Source organism: Arvicanthis niloticus, chromosome 4 (genome assembly GCF_011762505.2).
Source record: "Arvicanthis niloticus isolate mArvNil1 chromosome 4, mArvNil1.pat.X, whole genome shotgun sequence".
NCBI lineage: Eukaryota > Metazoa > Chordata > Mammalia > Rodentia > Muridae > Arvicanthis > Arvicanthis niloticus.
In genome coordinates, this window is record NC_047661.1 from 105,141,347 (window position 1) to 105,165,428 (window position 24,082).

Sequence of the window (24,082 nt, forward strand, 5' to 3'; positions counted from 1 at the left end):
TTAAATGTAAAAATGTTTATTCACAATCCTTGAGGTTACCATTCCTTCAGAAAATTCTTTATGAACAAAAAGCCAGGAAAATTACAACAGTAGCTTATGCCAAACCAAAAATATACATCTGATGGAATATAAACCTTAAAAAGCATTAACACAGGCAATGTGAATATAGAGTACCTTTAAATTATTTCCATGACACACCTACAATTTAAATTTTAAGATAGATATAAATAATAGCATAACCTAATGCATATTTACATATCAAAGTATATTTATTTGTATGAGATTTAAAAATGACAAAATTACAGATGTCATTGTATAGCAGTTCAAATATCGAAAGGGCCACGTAAGTTTTCATGTACAGCAGGAACTGTACCATTCCTACCTGGACCGTCCTGTACTGTTGAAAGCATGCACCATCGCTGCTGAAGAGAGACCAGCAAGGGAGACAGAATACAGTGTGCTTGCCAAAGTGACACTCAGTCTCAGCCAAACCAAGGAATGCAGTTAGGACACATTTCCCAGACCTGGCCTTCTCTAAGATTCAGACACGGGTCGTCAATAGCCGACATATTAATTTCATCCCACGAAGTACCTTGTACTACAAGGCAAAGGAAAGGGCAATACAATCAATGGGACCTTTCACAGCAGAAAGGATTGTATGTACTTTGAAATACCCGTATTTTAATGTTTTTCAATCATTCACAGAATATGTTCTGTGTAAAAATCTTTCAAAGATCACTCATTGGAAATATAGAATTTTTAAAAAATGAAAGTGAAAACTTAAAATCTCAATTTAAAGCCAACATAATGGCATGTAAAAGGAAGTAAAAATTTTAAATATCTATTTTTATGTATTAGTTTTAATTATTACCAATTCAAAGTGTCTAAACTCTGGAAGCATCTTTAATCCTGTCATCTCTTACTTAGAGTGAGTGAAGCAGGACTTAGGATACGTGTGTGTGTGTGTGTGTGTGTGTGTGTGTGTGTGTGTGTGTGTGTATGTGTATGTGTAAGGAGGCCCACACATCAGCATGTTTGGGTCATCTCCAATTACTGCTGCCTACTAGACAAGAAAAGTAAAAGTAACCAAAGGAAGCGCTGCAGGGCAGGGGTCTGCCTTCCCAGGAAATCCACCCATCCCTCCTCATGCTGCCTGTACATATGCTGAGAATTAACACAAAATTCTTTTAGATTTAGTTCTATAATAAGATAATAAGGCTTAGTAAAGTAATCAGAGTAAAACTAATACAGACTTAAGATGCAGAACTTGACCAGGGTGAACAGAAAGGCATGAGTGTTTGATATGTCAGAATCACGGAGGCAGTCCTGGGACGCAGAAGGCAGATGTTAAGATCACACCTGACTGAAGCACTCAGCTGTCCCTCCATTCCTGCTCCTTCAAGGGAAACAATCATTTGACACAGGGCTTTTTTTTGCTGCCTTAACAAAAAGCCTTGGCATGCCACCTGTACATTCTAGCTGATTTTGAACATGGTAAGTAAGGTGACACAGTCCCATCCTATCGGATCTGCTGATCTGTATCAGACTGCTTGGTGGCAGAATCCGACAGTTCTAACACAGGGTTCACAAACCCGGAGTACTCAGAGTTGCCATTGTCGTCCATCTCGGCACTGACAAAGTCGTTCTCCCACTCCAGCCCGTTGGAGTCGTCAGAGGTGGATGTGGGGTTGCTGCCCTTCTTGCTGCTGCACTTCAGCGCTGCCCGCAGGATGTCTTCCTCTGTCTTGGAGCGCTCTCTCATGGGCAGCATCCTATTCATACCTAGCATTTTGAGAACATTGAAAGTAATCCCAGTAAGAATAAAAAGCTGTATTAAAAGACTTGCCAGCTAAGCCAGGGGTATGACATATACCTTTGATCCCAGCACTCTGGAGGCAGAGGTAGGTAGTCTCTAAGTTCGAGGCCAGCCTACTCTACAAAGAGAGTTCCAGGACATCCAAGGCTGCCCAGAGAAACCCTGTCTGGAAAAACAGACAAACAACAACTTGCCACTTAGTAATATGATTGTTCTTGTTTGACTCTAAGGCTTCATTTGTGAATTAACCTATGAAGCCAGTTGTGTGGAAGCTTCCTTAAGGGAAAAAAAATCTCAGGTATGGTCTCCACACATCATGCCTTTGATTAAAACAAACAAACAAAAACTTGCAATACTGATCTCCTGATAAGAAAAAATTTCTGAAGGGCCACAAATCAAACACAACAGAGACCAGAGGTCATTGCTCCTTATAAGGCCACTTGGTGTCTCTGCCAAGGTCCTTTCCCAGCAGATGACTGTTGCATTTCCTGGAGAAAGGCGAAGACTACACTACAGAGATGACGGAGGTCTTCCCAGGACCCTGCCACATTGCACTTAGTTCCAGTACATTAGTCAGCCCTGTGAGGCCAAGTGCAGCACATCATCCGCTCCATTTAGAGTGCAAGAAACTGCAGCAGAGAGGTGCCCGTCCACAAGGTCACAGCCAGGAAGCACAGCCTGAAACCCCAGGGCGCCCTACAGTCTGGGCCCGTCTCATGCTTAACTACGTCCTAACCAACACAGAATTTTAATTTCTCCAGTCTGGCCCCAAAGTCTGAGTTCTCTTGATAGCTTGGTTCTGTACTACAATAGAGTGCAGATGTTTCACAGTTTTAGATTTAATAGTGAGTATGAACTGTTAGTAACCCGGGTCTCAAAAATCTTGGAGGGGAGAAAAGACAGTGACTTCTAAAATTCTAAATAAAAATTACATTGGTAAACTAACTAAAATTCAGGATGGGCAGAGGTTCAAGGGAATAGGGGACACAATCAACTTTGTTTTCTCACCTTAAAGAATCAGACCTCACAGGAAAGAAAGGAAAAGGAGTATTTTATCTCTACCACTGTTGCCTGTTACTCCTGAAAACATTACAAAGACTCAACTCAATAAAGGAAATTCTTATACTAGAGAGGGTATATACAATATGAGCCAGGGCTGGGGAAATGATAGCTCAGTTGGTAACCTGCTTGTTGTCACACATAGGAGAACCTCTGCAGCCATGCAGAAGGACCAGTGTAATCTGAGAGCTGAAGAGGCAGAGACAAGGGGCTCTGATGACCAGCTAGCATAAGCCCAGTTCCCAGACACAAGATAGTCAGCTCTAGAGCACTTGAGGCTGACCCACACCTCCACACACACGCACATACACACATACTGTGCACACACATACATCTCTATCACAGAGAAACTGTGGGTTGAGAATTCATACGAGTTTGTATAGAACAGACCTGTTTCCTTGGACTGAAATTTCTCTAAAGGAAGCTGCAATTGTCTATCAACCAAAAAGAAGGTTTTCACTGGATTCTTTCCTCCACCCACTCTAGTTGAACAATTTTGCTAATAAGCTGTATAATGACCAGGACAGTCTTATCTATGAATATGATTAGCACATGTACAGGACAGAGTAAGTACCAATGAACTGGAGACTGGGATCCAAACCTACACTAAGGTAAGTGCAGGACTGGGGAAGAGGACACCAGGAAGATTGAACAAGCTAATGTAGCCTATCAAAAAGCTATTCAAGTTTCCTGTCCGTCTTTTAATTGATAAAACAAATTAGCATGATTAAAGGATATCTAAGATCTATTTCATCGCAACATCCTATGAACTGCTTGAAGTGCACTGGTTCTCTTTAAGTTCTGTACTCTAATTCTTTCAGACATTGTGCATTTTTAACATCAAAGTTGTGTTGACAACAAGCCAATATTTTTGCTAAAATCCTGAGCACACGTGTGTGCCATCCCTGTACCGGGTGTTTTCATCCTCCCCCACCCCCCCCACCAAACAGTTTCTTTCTTTTTTTCTTGTTTCTTTTTTGTGTGCTGAAGATCAAACCCAGGTCTTTGCACATGGCAGACACTTTATTTTTGAGCTACATTACCTTCCCTAGCCAAATACTTTAGAGTTTAGTAATACATTAGCACTTATATAAAACATGAAAAATTACCCCCTTTATTCTTCCCTGTTGGGAATAAACAACCATGGCTTAGAGAGACTAAGTATAAATGTAAGTACTATAGCTTGAAAGACCAACCAGCTAAAATTCAAACTTATATCTAAACGATAGGTTCTGTTCTACAGAAACCCTAAAGAATTAAATTGTTCATTTATAGTGAATCACACATTAGCTGACTTGACTTTAAACTGCTCAAAAGGAAGCAGAAATCCTTGAAGTGAAAAACTTCTTGAGTTAGGTTAGAATTTTTTTTTTTTAATTAACATTTGCTTTCTTAATCTAAAAAAAAAGTCATAGAAATTTAAGTAATTTTCTAAACAACTGATTATGAGATTACAATTGTTAATAAATTTAAGTCACGGTTGTATGATGGCTGAGCTGGTAAAGGTGCCGCCAAGGAAAATGGCCTGAGTTTAATCCCCAGGCCCCATAACGGGGAAGGAGAGAACCAATGCTCTCATAGTCATTCTCTGACCTCCACACTTGTGGTATGCATGTCACAAGCGTGCGCATACACACACACACACACACACACACACACACACACACACACACACACACTATCACTTTCTCATCCTCTCTCTCTAAATATAAGAAACAATAACTGTTAGCCAGGTGTTGAAGCTCATGCCTTTAACCACAGTACCCAGGAGACAGAGGTAGGTGGATCTCTGTGAGTTTGAGGCTAGCCTTGTCTACAGAGCAAGTTCCTGAACACACAAGGCTAGTAAAACTCCATTAAAAAAAAGTCTGATCATGACTTTTCATGGGCTTATAAATATTCAATTTAAATACCACGAAACACAAGGTAGAAAACATTTGGACTAACACAGGAATGTGACTCTCCAGGGAAACTGAGGCAACATACCTTCTTCATCTTCCCACTCCAGGTCTAAGGAGGTGCTGTCGTCATTCCCACTGGTTGATTTGGTTTTGGTCATTAGGTCACAGCTGCTTTCAGTGTTTGGTGTCAACACTGTGGCATCAGATGAGAGTCCTGGAACACACATCAAGTGAACGGAAATGTCACCAGCTGACCACAACAGTCACATTCTTTTTCTCTTTTTTAGGGAACAACTGTCTCTCTAAATCTTAACGTTCTTCCAAACTTCCAGAAATATAGTTCTTAATGTGGTGAAATGTGAACTGAAATGTTCAGAGAATATTTTAAAGACTTACTACTACTCCGAAAAACTTCGTACTGTGACTTCATATTTCTTAAGGAGGATTCAAAGTCATCTTCTGGTCCTGTACTATAATAAAAGTGAATTTTAAAAATGTATTAGTAATAGATTCAAAAGAATGAGTGCCTATGTCAGTGATGGTGTTTCTGGCTCGAAGCCTACTCTCCAAAGTTGTAACTGTTATACAATCAGAATATTCTAGTGAAAATGGGTCTTATTTATTTAATGCTACCATGAAACTGAAAACAGACTGACAAACTATGAAGGGCGGTCCTCAGAGCTCAGCTGTAGATAAGCCTATACCAACAAGCACGAGCATGTTCTCCATTAAGGAAGATTTTTGCCAACTTATGTGCAGAAACCTAGTTACCACATCCCTTTCTACGTGATGATGCTATTACTCTTACAAAGTCAATTTGAATAAATGATCATTATAGCTTAAAAAACCCAGTGCTCTCAGTATTCTGAGACAGAGCCTCAGAGGAAAGTGTGTGTATACATAAGTGAGTGTATACATTCACACACATATATTATACATATATCTATATAGTGTGTGTGTGTGTGCCTGTGAGCGTGTGTATAGGCCACATACACACATGGGAACCCGGGGCCTTGAGCTCGCGAATACATTTACAAATATCTTGGGGCAGTCAGTGTGTGTCTGGAAGTAACCCTTTCTGCTCCAAGCAGAGGAGTAAGCGCAGAGCTCTTTACCTGAGACAGTCTCCACTGCTGCAATGATAGCGCTGAGCAGCTCTCTGCTTTTCCTGCTTTGGAAACACAATGCAATACAAAATCATTTTGATGTCGTTACTCTCTTAAAAAAATACCCACACAATGCCAACATCCTTCTTTGCCTAGTTTCTAAAAACAAAAGGTTAGCATTATTCCACTGAAATAATTTTCCTTCATCATGACTTCATCATCTACATCCTCTTATTTATTTAAGGACGGAACTGTTCTCAGTGCCTCAGTGTGCGATGTTCTAGTGCTGAGAGTAGTCAGAGTTGTGAGGTGGATGTAAACAGGTGTGGACTGTGCCCCTAACGTTCTCACTACTCCTAAGAACTCCCTGACTAGAAGGATTAGGCAGGGAAGTCAACTGATAGGTCACATGCAGTCCTCTTTGCTGGACTGAGGAGCAGTCGAAGGATCTGACTCAGGTACTTTAATGGCAGTGGTTTGTTTTGGGACTCAGCCCAGGATTCTACAGAGCCGTCCAAGTTGTGCTTTGAAGGTGGCTGTGTACTCCTGGCATGAGTGTTAATTTCTGCTTCTCCACCTGTTGACTATAGATGGCTACTGTCCTACCTTAGCAGACCCAGTTGCTATGAAAAGCAATGAACCAGCACCTTTCTGTATAGTCGGGTCCATGTATGACAGATGAGGATGTGTTCCCAAAACAAACATTTAGTCATGGCAACAGGAACATTGAGAACCAACCTAGATTACCCAAACTGACACATCAATTGGGGTGCTTTAATCCAGTGGTTCTCAACCTTCTTAAGGCTATGACCCTTTACACTGTTCCTCATGTAACTGTAATTTTGCTATTATGAATCGTAATGTAAATGTCTAATACGCAGGGTGTCTCATATGCAACCCCTGTGAAAGGGTCATTTGATTTTGAAAGGGGTCTTGGCCCACAGGCCGAGAACCACTACTTTAAACAAAGACATGACAGAGAGAGAATTTATTATTGTAAAAAAGAATGCCTATATTAAGAATAACAATTAGTTTCATAGAAAGTGACAGTCAAGTATAAAGTTTTCCACTACTTAGAATGTACAATACAAAGGCACTTTCCTATAAAGCATCTGCTGAAACCCACCCCTCATGAGAGAGAAAGACAGTTCATATAGAAATCACAAAGACAGGATTTCTCAGGTCATCTGAATTTGGAGTTCTGTACTACTGGACACTGGACCACTGAATACCGGTGGCCAATCCACATAGGGAATCATGGCTAAGCACCACTGTGCTTGGACTCTGGCTCTCCTGTGTGCCAGCAGCACGATCTGCCCTTCAGCTTCCTCATCTGAAAAGTAGGGGTTTCAAATGGCACCTTCTCCTCAGACTGTTATACATTTTAAACTAAGACCCTTCCCAGTAATGTTTCTGATACTTAGTTCTGTAAAACTCTGTTACTGTCAGCTGTCAAGTATGTGAAAATATCATATTCCCATGTCATGGTAAGAGATGGTAAATCTGTCTTCCCTGATAATATACTAAAGACTTCTCCACTAACAATGTCTCAAACACATAAGAAATTGAAAATTAAACAATACCCCTAGTGAGCCATAAAGCATATAGCTTGTCTTATATTAAGAATAAGAGTCTTACCATTTAAGAAACTGTTTTTAAAAATCTTCATGAACATACACTAAAATACTTCAGAAATTATATTGAAGGCTAATTTTGAAATATCTGTCCTCTAAACACGGTACTTTCCCCAAAAGAATTGGAACTTAGAACATTAGAATTCATCCAGAGGCTAAACAAGAATCAGCTCCTGCTAACCTAGAGCTACACTTACATAGTATCAAGCACATGCTTTTGTTACTTCTAGAAAATAAAGATCAATTAATTTGCCTTTGGGATTCCAAGGAATATATGCATAAGTACATCCTGTACTAAACAAGGAGCCGTTGATTCTAGGAGAGAAGTCCCAACTTGGAATCATCAGTGGAAACAAGGAGAGAAGGAACCCTGGTGTGCGCTGGGGTCTGTCCCCCTCACCTCCAGGAGCTTTCGCTGCCTTGCTGCCCTGGCTGCTTCACGCTGGGCAGCGTATAAAGCTTCTTCTTCTAGTCTTAACTTCTCCTCTTGTAAGGCTAACTGTACATGAACAAAACGATAAGGATTAACAGAAACCAGAACCTGTCTAGCTGCTCTAAAAACCAGCTATTCTGATTATAAAACAAAACATAAATCATTGAAAAGAATTGATATCTACAAAGCATATCAAAATTGGTATGTTTGTCGCTGTTCATTTCAAATTCCTTTATACTCCAGATGATATGTAAGACATTACTGGATTCTGACTTTCATATTTGGCATCATTTAGTACTTGTCACCCCCTAACTACAATGGCTTCGGCCCTCACATATCAAAAAGCCTAGAATCCAAGGTCAATCACATCTCTGCTTTTCTCAGATTCTTGTCTTTCCACTTAACTGACATCTATATACATTTCTCAATTAATATTCGTTATTCAAAAACTACTCTCTAATTTAAGTTTTTACCACTCAGAAAGTTGCATTTTAAATCTAAGTTAACCTTAGATTAAAACTGCATTTTAAATCAAGTACTAACCTCTTTTTTCTTTAGAATACTATTAGCTATAATGTGTAAATTAAATTAATACATCTGTAAATCACAAGTGGTAGTAAACTTACTATTTTTTATTTTTACGTTTAAAAATTCTTTTTGGTACTATAGACTTGACCCAACACTTTTATTTTGAATTAGAATCTCACTAAATAGTTTAGGCTGTCCTTAAACTTGCAGTTTCCCAGGGTAGCCTCAAATTCACATGCTCCTGCCTCACTTCTCAAGTGCTGGGAATTATAGGCACATAACCACCACCATGCCCAGCTCAAAAGATTGCTTTTAAATGTAGAATGAAATACAACTGATTATCTTTAATTTAGTGATAATGAAGCCATAATAACAGACCATTTCCATAAATTTATGTAAGAATTATGACTGGCCAAGGTTCTTGGTTCACTGAGAACAAATAAACCCAGCATACGCAATCTGAACATGGCTCATCATGAAACAAGAGCAGTTGACTTAGGCTGACCCAGGAAAGTCTTTGTACTTGTTCTTGCTTGGCATGTCTACTAGTGAACTGAGAACTGTGTTTAAAGAGTGCTCTACAGTTGTCATGTGACATCACATGTGCTCTTACTATGAAACTACAGTAAGCTGGAATAAGTCTTCACTTTTACATAGCTTTTCTCTGTATTTATGTAAACAAAGGTCAGGGACTGTTGGCAGCACATGGGTGAGCACCCCACCCCCACCCCCAACAACAGGGTTCACAACATGTTTCGGCAGTGGGGCAGGCCACTTACCTCCCTCTGGATCTTCCTATCCACATCTTTCTGCTTTTCAGCGATCGAATCATAATGCCTCTCTTGTAAGTCAACAATTTCTTCCTCAGTAAGTGGCCTAGAGAACACAGGGAGGGGACAGGGAAAACACAACCCTTCTGATGAACCCAAGCCCAAATAAAACATTTCAAAAGCTAGGGGAAGGCTGAAATTTTACTGTCAAAAAAATATATTAACGCAACAGAATACAGCTTCAATTATTCCGTGAAACTCTAAGCTGCAGCATGAGAGCCTTCTGACAGTTAAGGTGCTGTGTTTCCCTTTACAGACCAGCTGCTCTACACAGGCTCTACTCACAGCTGTCCTCGCCTACACCCCATACCTCACCTCAGAATGCTCTACTCTCTTCTCAGTGCTCACAGTCAGAACCTAATCCTTCCAATCATCCTGGGCTCCCCAGGCCCTTCATCTTTCCCTGTACTAGCCAATAAAGACAGCAATCTCCTGGCTTCCACTCAGGAAACAACGACCTCATATCAGGTCTGAATTCCCGTTTCCCCACCCCTTCCCACGTCCCTACCATTACACCAGTCACTCTGCTCATCCACTCTGGGCCCTGAATCTTTTCCACTTCTTTTCCGTTTTGCTGTGGGCTGCTAGAAAAAATGCAGGAACAATTTGGCCCTCAGTCTCCAGTAACAGTCTTGTAACTTACACAAGGTGGACCACCTACACTAGCTACTCTGTAACTTTAAGTTTCTTATTCAGGCTTGTTTTCTTAAGGGCAACCTCATTTCACTTCCATTTTGGTGCTTAAATTCATCATATTCTTGCCCCCCTTCCTAAAGATGACCTACCTGAGGCCATCAGTATCCTTATGATCCTCCAACCATGGCCTGCACCTCCAGTACTTATAACATGCAGCTCCTCCATGTAAAGTACAGGTAGAGATTACACAGGAGGAAAATGAGATGAACAGAATTAAGACAAGCATGAGGCAGAGCTGGGACGTAAATGCAGGTGGTCCAACACCAGTCTACCCAGCATGCTTCCTGATTCTGTGCCCTTGTTTCAACTCACTCCTCAGGGCCCTGCAGACATCAGCTGCCGTCACTCCAGTAACTGGTGACCAACAGCATCTATGTTGCCAAACACAGCAAACAACTTGGGTCCTTCTTACCTCAGTTTCATGAGCAGTCTGAGCATCCCCTCTAGCCTGGCCTGTGTCTGGACCTTCTCATTTCTCTTTTGCCTTCCTAAGTTCTCTGGTTCTTTGTCTCTTATCATTTCTCAACCATTCTCAAAGTCCTTTTACTGTGTGGCTATTTAATTTGCATGGGTCTTCCCCATGCTGTGAAGGTCTCTCTGCCTGAATAATACTTGTTAACCAGCTCTTTAGAAATCAACCCAGGTATCATCTATTTAAATGACGTCCTTTTGGATACACCTCCCCATGCACATTTGGGTCATAGGGATTCTCTAGGTTTACCAGTATGTTCTGTAACAGCTGTTTTAATTGCTACCTCATATTGAAATGTAATCTCCAGTATCTTTCTCTCAGTAAGATACACTTTCTTCTACACACACACACACACACACACACACACACACACACACACACACACACAGAGGCAGGAGGTGGGGGATGGGGGAGAGCGAGAGCTCGTGAGACTACACTAAACCAGGGCTTTGCAGTGCTTAGGCAAGTATTCAACCACTGAGCCATATTCTCAAGTCTTTGTCTTCTGTTTCTTTAAGGATGTCTGTCATACAGCCAGACAGTCCTCCGGAGTGAAGTGTGCCTTTCATACACCTACTTCACCTGATTCTGCGGCTCCAGTGCTGCCATTACAGATCTGCAATATCACACCAAGTTTATGCCTGATTTTTCAAGCCCAATATCTAACATAGTGCCTGGCACATGGACGACTGCCCAATAACGGCTTGCTAAACTGAAAGATGCAAGGACAAAATACCAAGAAGGGGAAACAATTCCACCGACACTAGGAACTTATTTTTTAAAATTTTATATGTATGGGTATTCTGCCTCCATGTATGCCTGTGCACCACTTGCAAACCTAGTGCCTAGGGAGGCCAGGAAAAAGTAAACACCATGTGGTTGCTGAAAATCAAATCTGGGTCCTCTGGAATAGTAGTCAGTGCTCTTAACTTCTGAGCCATCTCTTCAGCCCAGGAACTTTCTTTTGAGTTCAAGGTAAGATGCTTCTTTTTCAAGCAATCTATGCAATTTTAATAGCAGATAAAAAGGTTATATAAATAAATTATATTACCAAGGTTTTAGTTACTGCTGAATTTGAATATTTTAGAATGTCAAAAAGAAGAAAAGGGGGTAAAATAAATATAAAAAAGATAAGAGTTATCAATGTTAAGTGGTTTTAAGAAAACTAAATGATTTATAACCTATGTCCAAAAGAAAAAAAATCTGAGAAATTAATATACATCATTTTTTTACTATTCAAAATATTATTTTGGGAAATGTATTATTTGTTTTACTTTTATGTAAAAAAGAAAATTTAAGACTCTCTGGAATTTGGCCTTGAAGCACTCACATCTGTTGTTTAAAAGTTCTGATCCATTCTGCAGAGAGGCTCCATAAGCAAGAAGGTAAACAAGCCAAACAGCTTCAGGAAGTACCTGAAACTGACTAGATTCACCAGGGGCCCTCCCTGCCAGAGAAAGACAAAACTGAGAGCCATTTCAATAAGTCATGCTGCAAAGAAGACTCTGAGACCAGACTGGCTGCCTACAGGAGGTGTCGACCACCTGAGGCACCTGAAAAGGACGTGCTTCAACCCTTTGAGCTGCCTGCAGGCTGTGCAGTGAGCTCCAGGTTCCCAGCTTTGTGAGTTGTCACCTATGCTAGGGTGGCTTTGCTGATGTAGCTGTCTTTGAGTCATTTCTGTTCCTGTATGTAACCCCTCACCCATAATCCCGTAAGTAACCCCAATAAAACTCATTGACTGTAATGACATCCACACTTCAGTCTGTCACTGGGAGTGAGCAGATGTGTGGGCTGCATCTCCCCAGTTTTGTCACACAACACTTAAACATTTTGTTGTTTTGATAAACCTTACCTATGGCTGCTTCCTGGGCTCTCCCCCTGCACAAAAATCAAACAAGTAAAAGAATATTCACTAGGTGAACTCACTATTTAAGGCAAGCCAAAGCAATTTTCATTTAATCAAAAATACTTTTTACTTACCTATTTCTGTCACAGTAAGCAAATCTCATTATTAAAAGGATTTGAGACAAACAAAAAACTTCACTATTTTTCAAAGGCAAAACTCCACTATAGAACAAACATTTGTTGGCTATTTCTTAAATTTTTTGAACAGATGTTATGTAGCGAATGAACTCTCACAGTTAGGATATGCCAGACGGTACACTCTGTGTCGTCCGCATCTGTGGCTGCTCTCTGTCAGTCAGACTTCAAAGCTTTACGATGTACAGGCCTGTTGAAGGGTGTTTGCAACCCTCCCCTGGAAGTCAGTGCCTTTAGACTTTCTATCCACTTTAAAGCACACAGAATAGCAAGTCCCTGAAGAGTTGGCCAAGGCTGTATGCTCTTAGCTAAGGCACAACAGGTATCGCTGTGCCCTGTTACACTTCCCACACTGAGGAGTAGCCTTTGCCATTGTCGCTTGTGCACTGTGGTTTCACTGTTTAAAAATATTCCTGAGCCATGGAGATTCTGCCTTAAAATAAAACAAACACCCCATACATGGTATGGAATTGCTTCTGGTGTTCCTAAGCACAGGAAGGTGTGATGTGTCTTGTACAGAGAAGATGTGGGGTATATAAGTTTCAATAAAGCATGTTTACAGTGAGCTCTAAGTCAGCAAGTCAGCAGTCTATGCTACAGACAGTTTTCTACAGAAAAATATGAAATAAGCCTATGAATTATCAGGCCATGAAGATGCTGCGACCAGAGGTTTCAGGGATTGCTATCTTAGTTTTGCTAGGAGGAAGGATTGCTCACAGCATTCATGGGGACTCTGAAACATTGTAATTACAATATGAATTGGGGGTGGTGAAATAGTTCAGTGCCATGACCAGTACTGCTACTGCAAACTGATCCGAGTTTAGTTCCTAGCACCCACATCATGTGGTTCACAGCTGCCTGTGGTTCCAACCGCAGTGGATCTGATCGACTGCCTTCCTCTGCTCCGTGAGAGCTCTGCACAGATGGCAGATGCTCAGCAAATATACACACAGTGAAGAAAACTAAGAAATACATCGAAAAATAACAAAAGGAAATTAACTGCTTCAGTAGTTGTTGCCCTGTTTTCTCCAAAGCAAGCCATAATTATTTTAAGACTAATTTGGGCTTATGAGTATTTCTTATACATTTAAACTACACATTATCTGTCAACTAAAATATATTACTAAGTTGGCAGTAGGAATCATTCTAAATGGTCCACATTCATGTTGGAAGTAGCATCACAGAACAGGATGGTGCGTAAATCAATCACCACAAGCAGGGCAGAGCAGAGGCTGGTTGGCAAAAAGCCCGGAGCCAACCACTGAAAGCACCTTAGGGAAACACGGAGCCTCCAGATGTTCTGAGAAGGATGCTGCTGGGGTGAAGTATGCCACTGAAAGAAGCCTCGTTTGTGACAGAGAAGGAGATGGAGATGACTGCTGGGGAAGGGCGGAAGAAGGTTCCATGTTTCACTAGGAAAACAAAGGCTGGACAGGTCTCCGAACTGTCCTCCTGGATGATGCTTATGCCTTGCTTTAGGTCTTTTTGTTGCAGTGTGGATGAGAAGTGAAAAGCAAGACAAAAAGTGGTCCAACAAATGCAGCAACTGATAAGAACAAGAACAGAGTCAGACACTTACCTCATCACTCTCTACAAGATTCTCAAACTGAAAGAACAAAAAGACAACCACTAGGAGGGATGTTTGACATTTTACAATTAACATCACTCTTTTTTAGCCTTAAAAATAATACAACTTTATATGCAGAAGGGACCTAAGAAGTTGAGTGCCTTTTATAATTAGTGCGCACACACACACACACACACACACACACACACACACACATATATGCAAAATGGTCATATATATATATATATATATATATATATATATATAGTCTATCAGAAGTCTATATACTGAGCTGTGTCTAATGGTTCAGACCTGTAACCTCAGCTACTCTGCAGGTGGAAGCAGGAAGATGCAAAGCTTAAGGCTAGACCTGATGACAGAGTGCTTTCAAGGCTAGACCTGATGACAGAGTGCTTTCAAGGCTAGACCTGATGACAGAGTGCTTTCAAGGCTAGACCTGATGACACAGTGCTTTCAAGGCTAGACCTGATGACAGAGTGCTTTCAAGGCTAGACCTGATGACATAGTGCTTTCAAGGCTAGACCTGATGACAGAGTGCTTTCAAGGCTAGACCTGATGACACAGTGCTTTCAAGGCTAGCCTGAGACACTCCCTTAAAAATAAAATTAAAAAGTCACCCAGGCAGTGGTGGCGCCCACCTTTATTCCCAGCACTTAGGAGGCAGAGGCAGGTGGATTTCTGAGTTCGAGGCCAGCCTGGTCTACAGAGTGGGTTCCAGGACAGCCAGGGCTACACAGAGAAACCCTGTCTCGAACCCCCCCCCCCACACACACACAATAAATAAATAAAAATAAAAAAAAATAAAAAGTCAAATAAGAGGGATGAGGATGTCAGTCAGAGTCTAACCTATACCATTCATGAGGTCTGCCTTCAAAAGCAATCAACAATATTCAAATACAGTTATTTTTTCCATATTTAGTTCATACTAAATATACGTCTAAATCTTTCTCCATTATCTTAAAAAAAAAATAAAAACAAGGAGCTAGAAGGCTGACTCTGCAGTTCAGAACACTGCAACTCTTGCAGAGGACCCAGGTTTGCCTCCCAGCACCGACACGGTGGCTCATCAGAGTCTGTAACTTGCTAGGAATCTGTCGCCCTTTCCTGGCCTCTGTGGGCACCGCATACACATAGTGCACACTGCACAATGCAGGCAAAACTCTCATATGCATAAAATAAATCATAAGGAGAAAGAAAAAGACTCTGGGTATTTCAGATCCCACCCAATGGTCAAGGACTCACCTCTATGGTCAAGTGTTCTCCTCTTGGACATGTTCTAAAATACTTTGATCTAGGAAGAAAAACATAAGATGTTAAAAATCACAACTAAGTCTAAAATTGAATTAAAATTATGGCATAAACATATTCCTCCAGCATACAACTATAAATTTTCTATTATAGAGCACCTTGTATTTCTAAAAACAAACCAAATTTACCTAATATATATATATATATATGATTTTTAAACTTCATCCTACGTTTAGCTAACTAACCAATCTTTTTATTGGCACTAATGTTCATTTAAACTGTAATAATAATTTACACAAATATTACATAGAACAAAATACAGTGAGTTTAATTTTTAGTTCATTTTATTGTATCAAGTAAAATATCTTGTTAAAATGGAGGTAAATATAATCAAACCACAGGCACTGTATGAAAATATCAATGAAATCCATTATTTATAACAATCAAAAAACCAGAAATCCCTTTAAAATAACACAAAAGGCCATACTAAATAATATACACCGACTATGTCCATTAGGCTGTAAACATATGTAAAACGTCCCAACTCTGAAAGGATCCTACAGGCCCATGTGTGGAACATCGCTGCCTAAAACGCCGAGGCAGGAGGGTTGCTGTGAGTCTAAACCCAGCTTTGGCTACACCGCCAGGCCTCTAGATAATGGCTCACGTATTGACTGTATGTTCTTCCCTTATGCCTTCACAGATGAAAGAAGGACAGCTCATAAATGGCCACTACAGCTTTTCTAAGGGGTGGGTGGGCAAACCTTTCCTTTTACTTTGGCCATTGTACCTCTCTCTGAAACTTAGATGCAGTTAAATGAGCACCTTCCTTACCATGTCCGCACCAACAATATATGGTCTACTGCAATACCATGTTCATCTCAGACACGGCCAATTCAAACTCTGTTGCTACTGAGAATAGTAGGCATCTTTAAGACTCTCACGCATGTGCAGTTCCCACTACAGGGGCCCCGCATAGGAACCAATCAGCTCTCATAGTTCCTGATTTGTCAGGTGTACTAGACAGAAAAGGCCTCTTTGAATAATGAGATCTCTCGAGTCGGGTCAGGTCTGATGCTCTGTACATTTCCATGGAGGGGGCTTAAAGAGTTAGTAAGAAAATGACACATTATTGTAACTAACCAACTAAAAGAGCAAAGGAGTTATAGTTGATATTTTTTTCTGTGACAGTTTTTTAGTGACAGATGTGACAGTTGATCCTCACTGTCAACTGACTGTGCTTAGAAGCACCTGGGATCTGTGACATTTCCCTAAAGAATTAGTGGAAGGAAAACTTGTTATAGTTTCATTTCCTGTTGCTGTGATAAAACACCCATGCAAAAGCCACTTAAAGGAGAAAGGGTGTGTTTGCTGTTTCAGGTTACAGTCCATTACTGTGGAGGAGTCAAGATGGCAGGAACTTGAAGCAGCTAGTCATAGCACACCCCATAAAACCAGACAGCCGTGAGTTCACTGGTGCATGTTAGTGCTTTCTTCCTCTCCTTCTCCTTTCCAGGGCCCAGCCATGAAATGCAGGTGCCCACAGTCTGTGCGTCTTTCTATCTTACACGATCAATACCTCTCACAAGCACACTCAGACTAACCTAGTCTAGACAACGTTTTGGGACTCCCTTCCCAGGGGATTCTAGATAGGGTCAGGCTGTAAATAAAGGAGCCATCCTAGGCACCAGCATCCTGAACAAAATAAAGGTGAGAAAGAAGAGCAGCAGAGAGCCTGGCTGCCATAATGTGATGCCATATGTTTCCCCAGCCATGAGCTAAAGTGAGCCTAGGTCAACCCTTTCTCCTGCTTTAATCTACGTATGTTGGGTAGTTTGATCTAACATACCAATGCAATACATTGTTTTGTGTCTTCCCGTTGCATTGTCATTTTCAAAAAGCTAATGGAATATTCCAACATGAATACAGTATCTTTTACCCTCTAGCCACACAGGGTCTCTCCTCTTCAGTTTTTTCAAGTAAAATCAGAAATGAGTTGCATATTCTAGGTCAGAACAGTAGGATTCCTGCTTCTGGTATTCAGTTGTTTCTCTACATATAACCATTACTCCTTTGCTTGACCAATCGGACTCTGATTAAACTCTTCTTGTTTAGGCCTGCTGAGTGGTGTAAGTAAATAATGAAAGTTCAGCAATACTAAGATAATATAGGACACCCCAAACAGTCAAAACCAGGGAGATCACCACTGCACTATACTTACAGTAGGTTATATGACCTATAAGTCAAATGTCTCTGGCCTCTCTAGCTACAACTGGTTATACTGACAACTATCATACTCTTGCCTGACTCTGACTGGACAAACTATACACCCCTAGAATTCATTTGATTTGTTCAGAGTTCTCGGGAAACCAAACATAAATAATATCTTCCTGAGATCTGTAAGGCTTCATTTAAAAAATCAGACTGAAATCTTATTCACAAAGAATATTTCTTGACTCCTACAGTAGTAAGAGTGTATTGATTGGTTAAAGTCAATATGCAATTTGGCAAACGCAGATGTCTTTTTTTTTTTTTTTTAAGAGAAGCTTTACTATGGGTTTAAAAAAAAAAACAAGTAGATAGCAGAGTATATGTATTTGAAAATGAATTATGGATGTCTTTATTTATTTAAACAATGCTGGTGCCTCCTAGACCCTTGACAGACATGTGCAGTATTAAATTTGATCAGTTCTATTTTGCCAACAATGACCCATATAAAAACTATAGCTGTTCTCCAAGTTTTCCAAGTGGAACATGGTTAGAAAGACATGGTTTTTAAGTACCATTTCAAGGATAACCCCTTAGTGCACAGGCAGCATGTCGGTTCACAGAAATGTCCTTCAGTAAACACCACATCACTTAAGCAAAGGGAGGACACCAAGATCCAAGTCGTACTACTGACTGCTAAAAACCTAAAAATCTGAGACATATACTTTTAGTATTTCCTATAAAAAGCTATCCTGACTTTTTAAAAAACTTTCTATTGATTTGTTGTGAATTTCACATCATGTATTCCATCCCCACTCATCTTCTGGACCCTTTGTATCTACCCTCCACCCTTGCAACCTCCCCCCAAAGGCAGATAAAAAATAACTATAAATAAAAGAGCAAAACATTGTGGTTAGAAATGGAACAATTACGCAGCTGTAGTGTACCTCAGAGTATACCCTTTTGTCTACACATTTACTTGCAAGTGTTCATTGCAATGAGTGGTTGGTGTGGATCGAGGTCTCTGGATTCTGCTGTATACTATCAATACTAGATTCTGGCTGGGACTCCTCTCAGATATGTTGATGTTGTCCATGTCATGGAGATCCTACAGAACCAGCCCCTTCACATGCTCCTCACAGCAGCTCATAGATGGGACAGCTGTTGGGTTGGGTCTAAGCTGGCCCTGACCCTCACCAGTGACAGCACTCGGGAGAGCTGGTCCTGGTGGTGAAGGTGCTACTGATCTAGCTTTGAGGGTTTACGAGCAAGAGAGCTGGTCCAGCCCCTAGCTGGCTGCAGCACCTGGAGCTGTCTTTTTTATTTTGTACCTCACAATTCTATTCCAGAGTAAGGGGTGAAGCTTTTGTCAATCACCCAGGCTCCTACCCCACCCATGTTAAAGCACCACATTCACCTTCACCATGGTTATCAGCAGCCATCAGCAATCACTGCTCAGCCTCACTGTTTCACCAGAGTACTTAAGTCCATCATCTTTCAAATTCTTTACAGATGTGTTTAGAAGCTTTCAGCCCTAATACGAACTTCCCTAGGGGATCTTAGAGATGATTTGCTGCTTTAAGAGACCAACTAGCAGGCACTGTAGCAGCACAAAGGAGAATAGAAGCGGCTAGGATCACAGTGGTAACAGACAGAACTGAGAAGTCCTTTGAAGACAGCACTCATGGATGGAACTGTCGAAGATGAGGAAGGTGCAGCCTGGAGATCAATGTCCACATGGAGCAAGAGTCTGTGTAAGAATCTACTTACTGCTAAGTCAACAACACTAACATAAACGTCAGTCTAAAGTCCCCTGTGGGAGTGCTCAGAGCTGGAGATGAAAGGGCAAGATGAGGAGCCTTCCCATAGAGCCGCAGCCAGCCTACAAGGGTATCCAGGCTTTGTCTCAAAGTACTGCTTATCAACAACTGCTTGTTCTCCACTCCAGACTACAGGAAGCATTTTTCTTTTCTTTCTTGCTTCAAACTCAAGAAATGATCTATTTTCTACCCCCAAGGAATGTTGGTCATAGACAAAGATAGTAATGTCAGCATTTCCCACCCCCATGCTTAAACTCCATGTTAACACCTGAACATGTATATGGATGCCAATAACCCTGGTAAAAGGTTAATGTGGTGCTTTAATGATGATGGGTTAGGAGCTTGAATGACTGACAACCACTCCCCTCACTCTGGAACAGAGTGAATATATATAATACATATATTCTTATAGTTTTAAAGGAGTTTAAATCTAATTACTATGGGAGAATGGAACTGTTCTTGGGGTGGAGAGACAGGGGGAGAGCGAGTTAAATTTTGGTAAGCTAGAAACAGACTAAAACCAAACTATCCCTAGCAGATCAGTTACATTGGCATGCTGCTCCATTGTTCCAAATCTACACCAAACATCTCCTACCTTATTGGTCATTTCAAAGCAAAAGGATGTTCTTACCAAAAGACAATTACTTCACACTTTCCACACAGCTGACTTCTCATCTTTAAATTAATAATTTATAACTTAATGTTCTATATCTGAACAAACACAGCCAAAGGTGAAAGCCTGGACACAGAGAAACTATGTATTTAGTTGCCTAAAACAAATTGCCATGTTTATATAAATCAACCAAACCAATCACAAGCAAAAGACACTAAGGCTTGCTTTACTCGGGTCTTCTGAGTCCTGTTTCAAATTTTCTCAAATTTAAGAAAAAAAAAAAATCAGTATTTCACTGACTTGATTTCAAGCTATGTGTGACATAAGCCAAGCCAAGAAAGAGCAGGGTGCTAACCGGTAAGGAACAGATTCAGTTACCAAGTACACAGAATACGCCCTGAACTGAGCTAATCCTCACGTGTCTCAGAGAAATTTCCTTTCCTCAACACTCCTATGGCTATTGTTACCCTAGAGAGATCTCCGATGTCCAGTACGGCACTTGAGATACAACCAGTCTGGATTTAGAGGGCTATGAGATGTCCAGCTGAACTGGATTCTAAAGGCAGTACAAAAGTCACTGAAACGTCTCCTCCAGTAGCTAAGCTCTTCAGCATATTTGTATGACTAGATGTGACAAACATTCAGATTGTCTTTGATTTGTCCTCTATGTTTAATTCATCAATTCTACAGCTGAAAGCACTGCCACACATCCAGTGCTAAGTGTCCAGCTTAGAGTCTGACCATGTTCCTTTGATATGTAATGCCACCCCTGTAAGTGCTTTTGTATGTGAGACATGACTACATTTCCCATACCATTTTCACCAGACACCGGCAGTAAATGCTGACGACATTCAAAGAGAGCATGGTCTAATCACCTGACTCATACCACCGGCTACCAACAGCCATCCTACTGCCTAGAACGACTACTGTTAGCACATACGTGGGCCAGACTGGACAAAAGTCCCTGAATCTACTTAAGACAAAAAAGTGCAAGCCAGAATGGAAGGTCTGATTCTTTTCTATCATGCTTCTAAGGGAAACTCTTAACTCTCTGCCTTTGTATTTGTAGAATGTGAGAACAGATACTCAAGTGTTTTGGAAGAGGTGGTATTTCTTTGATATAGATTTCAAACAGTAGGATTAAGAGAAAGAAAACACACACAGTTAAGAAAGTAGGTAAGGGCCAGCTACTCAACTTCAAAGTAATTTCATTATGATGATAATACACCAGAACCATACACATCTCCCAAGTTCAGAGATCCTTGGAGGCATGACTTTTTAGCAAACAACAAGAGAAGATGGCAACAGTGTCAGAGGCATTCAGGTCCCATCCACAGCAAAGATCAACAGAACAATGAATTCTTACTCCTGACCACACTGCTGCCCACCTTGGGAACTTGAACTAGGGAAAGAAAAAAGAGAGGAAGTGGCTATAGGAGGGAGAAGTTTCTGAACTAGAAAATAACAGATGTTCTCTCAGTCCCTCTCACTACTGTAGTGAAGCAGTCACTCTTCCAGCTTGGCAGGAGGCAGTCACCTTGTTAAGGAAGGTAACTGTGCTCTACCCGTCTCCTGCTGTCTAGCTTTGTGCCGACACTTCAGTTTTATTAGCGTCTGTTATGGCCTAAGACAAAATCATTACCTTCTTCACAATGTATGGAATTACCCTGTCAAGTTGAACTCGGTCACTGATTTCATTTTTACTGTATTTTACTTGTGGTCATTGGTGTGAACACCCAGGCAGAGTCCTCCCAGGACCACAGTAGTGTTCTCCATTTATCTGAGGTTTAAAAAGAGCCACTGCAGTTTTTAATATCTCCTATTACTTATTCCTAGTTTCTTATATTTCCACTGCTATCACTAAGGGAATTTAAAAAAATACATATTCTATTTGCTACAAGCACATAGGGTTATATTGAAGTTCTCATACAAATACCCAATATTTCACATTAATAAGTTGGAAAAAGTACATAGAGAGTGGAGCAATGAAGATCCCTTGTTAGTAAAAGTATAAACTTGCATAAACTTGGATAACTTAAATATATTTTAGTACTGATGAAGATGTGCATAAGCGATGAACCTGTGTCCACTCCCGGAAATCTCTTGTACAGGTGTAGAAAGGGATATTATTAGAATGCCTACTAATGGTGACAGAAAAAAAAAGAAACACAACCACCCTTGAAGTAACAGAAATGTCCATCAATAAATAGATAAATTATGGTATATTAATACAATATAATGTTACACAGGAAGCAAAATGAGTGGATGATCAGGTATGAACATGAGAGTTCTGGACCAACTGTCCGAAATCACTGAAAGCAAAAACAAATGTCTATGACTAATATTTACTGTATTTAAGTAATTACTGAGGAACACGAGTACAATTCTTCCCTTAAATCTAGCTGGGTACGCCACCACAAAAAGCTTGATTCAAGTGCCAGGAACCATAAGAGTCTGAGGGAGCTGCAAGGGGACTCTGCAGAGTGAATGCATGAATAATGCATGTAATCAACTTGAGGCTAGGGTAAAGCAATGATAGCCTGGATCAGGGAGCTGTCGCTGAGAGAAGCAGATAAGCAAATACTTAGCAGATAAAAATGAATCTGATCAGAGGAAGGGTTAGACAATGAGATGCCAGCAAGCAGGGTCAGAATGGGCAAGGTGCTACAGTGCACAGAGAGTGGGTACCACACAAAGTAAACACAGTAAGCCAAAGATGCAAGGGTAAAAAACAGGGATGTGAGAAGCTAGCGGAGTCCCCAGGAAACACAGCAGGGTCACACAGAGCTGAGCTGTGTCACATCATATGTACATTTAACGACCACCAACTCAGGCATATGCTTTAGGAAAAAGAGAGGGGGAAAGGTTTCGGGCAAAACCCAGCACAAGGTGTGAAAACAGTGACTAACTAGAGAAAACACAAGTGTATTTCCCTCCTTAGCTTGCAACTTTCCAAGGCTCAGAGCCATTCATGGATGATTTACAGAGAGTCCCCGTGTCCTCGAGGGCTGTCTCAATATGAGACAGATTCCTGCGGATTTACTCTACTACTAAAACTGTGACTGCGGCTCAAACGCGTAGAGTGGCGGAGAAGCAGGAGAGGCTATCGTTGGTGCATGGAATATTAACAAAAGAATTTAGAGTAAGAAATGGAGATTCCTAGAAACTTACTATCTTGTTATCAAGATAGATACTAAGGTAAATTTAAATCTTGTTGACAGCTGGCTGAAAATATAGTTTTTAATGCTATTCTGTTATGTTGCATAGTGGGTTAAAAAACCCTATGAAACTCAAAACTACATTGGTATTGTTCACTTTCAACATGTTTTACATCATACCTGGTGAAAGACAGTACAACAATCCTTCATATTTTCTTGGATATTATAAATAAATGATGATCAACCTAGGTAAATGGTTCCAAAGTCTACAAAAAATTAAAAGCCTCCCAAGACATCTTCCCACCCCCAAATGTAAGACAGATCAGGCTATAAATCACTTGCCTGGCAAAAGCTATCACAAAGAGGACGACAGGACACTGTTTTCTAGCTGACATGGAAGATTTCAGTGGAGGGTTACCCGCCTCAATCTAAAGGGATATGATGATGTCAACACAGCATGTCACACCCCTGGGTCCAGTTCTCGCCCTCACTGCCTGAGCTGCCACCCTGGCTATTTTGAGCCCAGGTACTGAGACTCAAACCATTGGCCTTTCTGGGTCACAAGTGTACACAGCAGACAGTGGCACTTAGTTTCCATTGGAGCCAATCCTTCATCACAAATTTCATTTTACATCTACCACTGCAGCTATTGGATGGTAATGCTGTTTCTGTACTGGCTAAGTATCTATGCAGGGCTGTACAGAACTATAATCATGAGGTAAAAATAGCTACTATTAACAGTGCCTTCTGAGTGATGAGCTTTAGAATGGGTAGTCAGAAAATTATTTTATTATTTTATGCCTTGCAAGAACAGTAGAGACATACCTTCCCTCTGTCAAGGCAAAGACAGAAAAGACAGGCTAAACAAGCAAACAAACACTGCCCTTTGAGAAGAGCCTGCTCTAGAGGAAACTAGAAACAAAGAGGGA

The 24,082-nt window shown here is 40.8% G+C and overlaps 1 protein-coding gene across 3 annotated transcripts in view; it reads right to left on the reverse strand.

The window, feature by feature from the left end:
* Positions 1 to 24,082, reverse strand: part of Ap1ar (adaptor related protein complex 1 associated regulatory protein) — a 29,872-nt gene continuing 5,790 nt past the window's right edge. Inside the window, exons 2-10 of one of the 3 annotated variants that reach the window (XM_034501133.2) lie at positions 15,349 to 15,397; positions 14,098 to 14,124; positions 12,331 to 12,356; positions 9,257 to 9,353; positions 7,917 to 8,015; positions 5,892 to 5,947; positions 5,173 to 5,246; positions 4,862 to 4,990; positions 1 to 1,782 (exon numbers count right to left, since the gene is read on the reverse strand). In XM_034501133.2, the coding sequence (XP_034357024.1) occupies positions 1,520 to 1,782; positions 4,862 to 4,990; positions 5,173 to 5,246; positions 5,892 to 5,947; positions 7,917 to 8,015; positions 9,257 to 9,353; positions 12,331 to 12,356; positions 14,098 to 14,124; positions 15,349 to 15,397 (820 nt within the window). In that variant the 3' untranslated portion in view covers positions 1 to 1,519. The remainder of the gene's footprint in view (positions 1,783 to 4,861; positions 4,991 to 5,172; positions 5,247 to 5,891; positions 5,948 to 7,916; positions 8,016 to 9,256; positions 9,354 to 12,330; positions 12,357 to 14,097; positions 14,125 to 15,348; positions 15,398 to 24,082) is intronic. The other 2 variants (XM_034501135.2, XM_034501136.2) reach the window with 2 other exon arrangements.